This window comes from Hydra vulgaris, chromosome 10 (assembly GCF_038396675.1).
Source record: "Hydra vulgaris chromosome 10, alternate assembly HydraT2T_AEP".
NCBI classification, from domain to species: domain Eukaryota; kingdom Metazoa; phylum Cnidaria; class Hydrozoa; order Anthoathecata; family Hydridae; genus Hydra; species Hydra vulgaris.
Window position 1 is genome coordinate 11,736,060 of NC_088929.1, and position 3,843 is coordinate 11,739,902.

Sequence of the window (3,843 nt, forward strand, 5' to 3'; positions counted from 1 at the left end):
TTTGATGTATTATCCGAGTTTTAAACACACTGGGGAAATTATATTCTGCAATTCAACAATATTGCATTTGAAAGAACAACTTAATAAATACGAATATAATTTAGTTTTTTATAAAGGCGGAAACATCGAGAAAGATGTTTTAGAAGCAATAAAAAACAACATTTATAGCTCTGATTTATCGCGTTTTTTATTTCCGAAAATTAGTAAATTGCCTAGATACGTTAATAACGAAGATTTATGTTTAGATCATTTCCAACTCAATAATATTAGAAAGCACACTCACGAACATTGTCCTAAATACGAAACTTTAATGTTTGCATTGTATTTAGAAGATTTCGTCAACGGGTTTACAAAAGATGGCAACGTTCAACAATATACAGAGTTAAGTGTTATAGAATATGTGAGTCTTATTAAATTAATAAAGGAAAATATACAATGTGTTTATATATTAAAAAAAGACAATTGTGAATGTTTTGACAATATATTTCGTATTAACAAACTTGTATATCAACTTTTTGAAATGGAAAAAAAAAATAAAAAATAAAAATGTCTTGCTTATAATCCTTTTTTCATGTTCATATAATACTTGGTAAAATTAGTGTTTTTGTGCATAAGGTGACTCGATACTGCTTTGTTGTTTTCGTAATTATAAACTTCGTCTTCTTTTTTTATAGAATAATCGAAATGTTAAAAATTCTTTTAAAGAAAAAAGAACAATGAGCTGCAGGAAACAATGCTATTAAACTTTTATCGTGAAAATTGCAGAGCTCAAAGGTTTTATAAATATAAACTTTATCACCTTGTTTATGAACTTTTTTATCTAAAAAATATTCATACATAGGCGTAGGCGTGTAAGTAATGTAATATCCATTATAAAAAAACTTTTCCTGATACAAAAAATAAGGTTGTTGCATGCAAGCAGGATAAACGTTTTCTAATATTTTACAATTTTTCTTTAAGTCGTCGTATTCCCATTTGTTGGTGATATAAGGAAACAAAAAGTAATATTTCAAAGATAGTTTAAGTTTGCTTTTCCACAAAGTACATTTATTCTGATTCTTTTTTGTTGCTTTGTAATAAAGTTTATAAAGTTTAATAAACTCGTCCATCTTTTTTCTTTGTTCTTTATATTGTTTTTCCACTGTTGTTTTTGTTATATTTAAAAAATCCCTATTAATCATGCGACATATTTCAAACACGCTACTTTTCCACAAGGGTGATTGTTCTGCAAAAGTCATATATCAACGAGATGCTTTTTTAAAGAGATAAAAGAGAGTTTTCATAATCTTTAGCTATGAAAATATAATACAAATCAACAAATTTTTCTTCTTCTAAGTTTAATTCCAAGTTAAATTTTTTTAAATAGGAAAATGTAATACCCTGCCACTCTTCATACGTGTTATATAAATGATGAAACTCATACAGCATAGGATGTAATTCATTATCAGGATAAAAAAGTTTAACTGCTTTGATCAAACTTTCATCGAGTTGTATGCTAGTCATTATTTCTTTCAAAAATGAACTAGAATGTTTTTTTTATAACTCTTTATAAAGGAATTTATAAAGGAATTTATATAAAAAATAAGTTTTTTTACTACTAAAACAGGTTTTTTAATTCAATTAAAAAGTTTTTATTACAAAAAATAAATTATTCTTCTTCTTCCTCTGGAACTTCAAATTTAGCTTTTTTCATCTCGCTCGCATCTTGCTCAGCTAGTGATTCGCCAGCGTTTTTTAAATTCATAATATAACTTCTATGAATACTATTTTTGTTGACGATGCTGATAAAAGAAGGTTCTACATATAATAATCTATCGTAGTCAGTGATATGAATCTCGTCGTCTTCTTTTGCTTAACGAATAGTATATCTGTTAAACTCGGCGTTTTTAAATATTCCCGTTTTAGGATAAGCTGCAGTTTGATAAGCTATGTTTTGAGCAGTTTGCATATTTTCCAACAAAGATTCTAAAACTTTTTTGGTCATTTTGTTGTGGTTAAATTTAAAAACGACATTATAAGTGAAATCTCCTTTAGAAATTTTGAATTTGCTATCGTCTTTGGTTAATTTAAGTTCGCCTCTGGATAAATAATTTGTTTTGTTAAGATCACACATGTCTCTATATTTCCACGGTAACAAGATTTCACATCCATTATTTTGAGGTTTGTAGATTAGCTCTTTTTTAATACAATTAAATTGAGCAAGAGGTTTGAGTGATACAGTAGAATATTGTTTATCTTTAGTATATTTTTCTTCTTTAAAATCTACAAGCCACAAAGTGCCTGCTACCAAATCTGCAAATTTGACATAGTTGTTGTCATTGCAATAAACAACTTCATAGTTTTCCATTTTTGTTCAGTTGTGTTTGAATAAATTCCAAATCAAAATAAAGTCCTTTTAAACTGTTTTGGCTTGAAAAGAGACATTAAAAAAACTAGAACAAAACGAGTTTTTTGAAGAATGATATTCCCATGTGAATTATGATGTCATACAAGTTTAAAGTTCAAAGTGTGACATGATGACACCATTTGAACTTTAAACTCTGTACTTTAATACTTTAATTCTATTTTAATGAAAGAGGATAAGTTGTTATAACTACATTTTTATATAAAAAGGGGAAAAAATATCTTGTTCAAACAACAGCTTCTTTTGGTAAAGAACTCAAAGGTAGTGTCTTGTAAAAAAATGGTAGATATTGAAACTCAATTCTATGAGAGAACGAGGCTGGAAATTAATAAATTAAAATATAAACATTTCGATGGTAGTATTAAATTCAAAAAGCTACGCTGGTAGAAGGTTACGATAAAAAATTAGTAAAAGAAGTAGATAGTTTGTTATATCAAATGTGGATGGACACAGAATTTATTACATGTATTCCTTTGTTGCCGTATATAAATGAAATTTTTTATAGATTTTTAAATGAAAAAGATTTAGCTCAATTTGATTTTTATTATAAATGGTTTGGACATTGCAATATTTGTGAAAATAAACTTTTATATTGTTTTAATTGTTTTTACTGTAGATTCGGTTTTTGTAAAAATTGTATTAAGTTAAATAAAAAAAATAGAGAAAAAGTAATTTATACTCCAGGGGAAATAGATTTAGTATGTATATGAATTAATTATATATATAAATATAGTTTTTTTTAAATATAATTTTTTAAATGGTTAAAATAAGAGATACACAAGAATGGTCTTATTATGAAACAAAAGAGAGTGCTTGCTTTGATTTGAGAAGTACAAAACATTACATAGTTTGACCAAACGAACGTGTTTTAGTAAAACTGGTGTATATATCGATAAAGTGGATACAAATTTACAAGGTTAAATATATTCTAAATCAGGTATTGCTTATAAATATGGTGTTGTCGTATTCAATTCACTAGGAATAATAGACGCTGATTATAAAGATGAAACTAAAGTGTTGCTTTATAATTATTCGAAAGAAGATTATATTATCAAACGTAGAGACGCTGTTGCTCGAATGGGATTTCTAAAAATATTTAAAGCGATAAAAAGAGTTGTAGATATCGATGGTTGTTTTTGTCGCAAACAAACTATACCCATGATTAAAAATGTAGAAAGGAATGGTGGTTTTGGTTCTACGGGAAAACAATTTGTATATTAAATGTAAAATTAAATAATTTTTAATTTTTTTTAGATAACAAAACGAATTAAAAATGGATTGCTATGAAATTGCGCAAGCTTGGGATACTATTTCAAATCTGGATTGTGCTCAGTATCAACGTTTAAAAAGAATTTATGGTAATGTTGAAACACTTCTTTCATTTGATAATATACTTGCTGATATCTATTATATGAAATCTTTGTTGACTAACATCATTT

At 26.6% G+C, this 3,843-nt stretch overlaps 1 protein-coding gene across 1 annotated transcript; it reads left to right on the forward strand.

The window, feature by feature from the left end:
• The first annotated feature begins 3,161 nt into the window (after positions 1-3,161).
• LOC136086138 (deoxyuridine 5'-triphosphate nucleotidohydrolase-like) lies at positions 3,162-3,625 on the forward strand. The gene is made up of 2 exons (XM_065808414.1): positions 3,162-3,234; positions 3,342-3,625. Exons 1-2 carry the CDS (start codon positions 3,162-3,164, stop codon positions 3,623-3,625), a joined length of 357 nt encoding a protein of 118 aa, XP_065664486.1.
• The last annotated feature ends 218 nt before the right edge of the window (positions 3,626-3,843 follow it).

Excerpts from the sequence above, each read along its gene's own strand:
- LOC136086138 (XM_065808414.1), top strand. The coding sequence starts at position 3,162 with ATGGTTAAAATAAGAGATACACAAGAATGGTCTTATTATGAAACAAAA. Across the intron at positions 3,235-3,341 it reads TGCTTGCTTTGATTTGAGAA|GTATTGCTTATAAATATGGT; the intron begins GTACAAAACATT and ends ATTCTAAATCAG.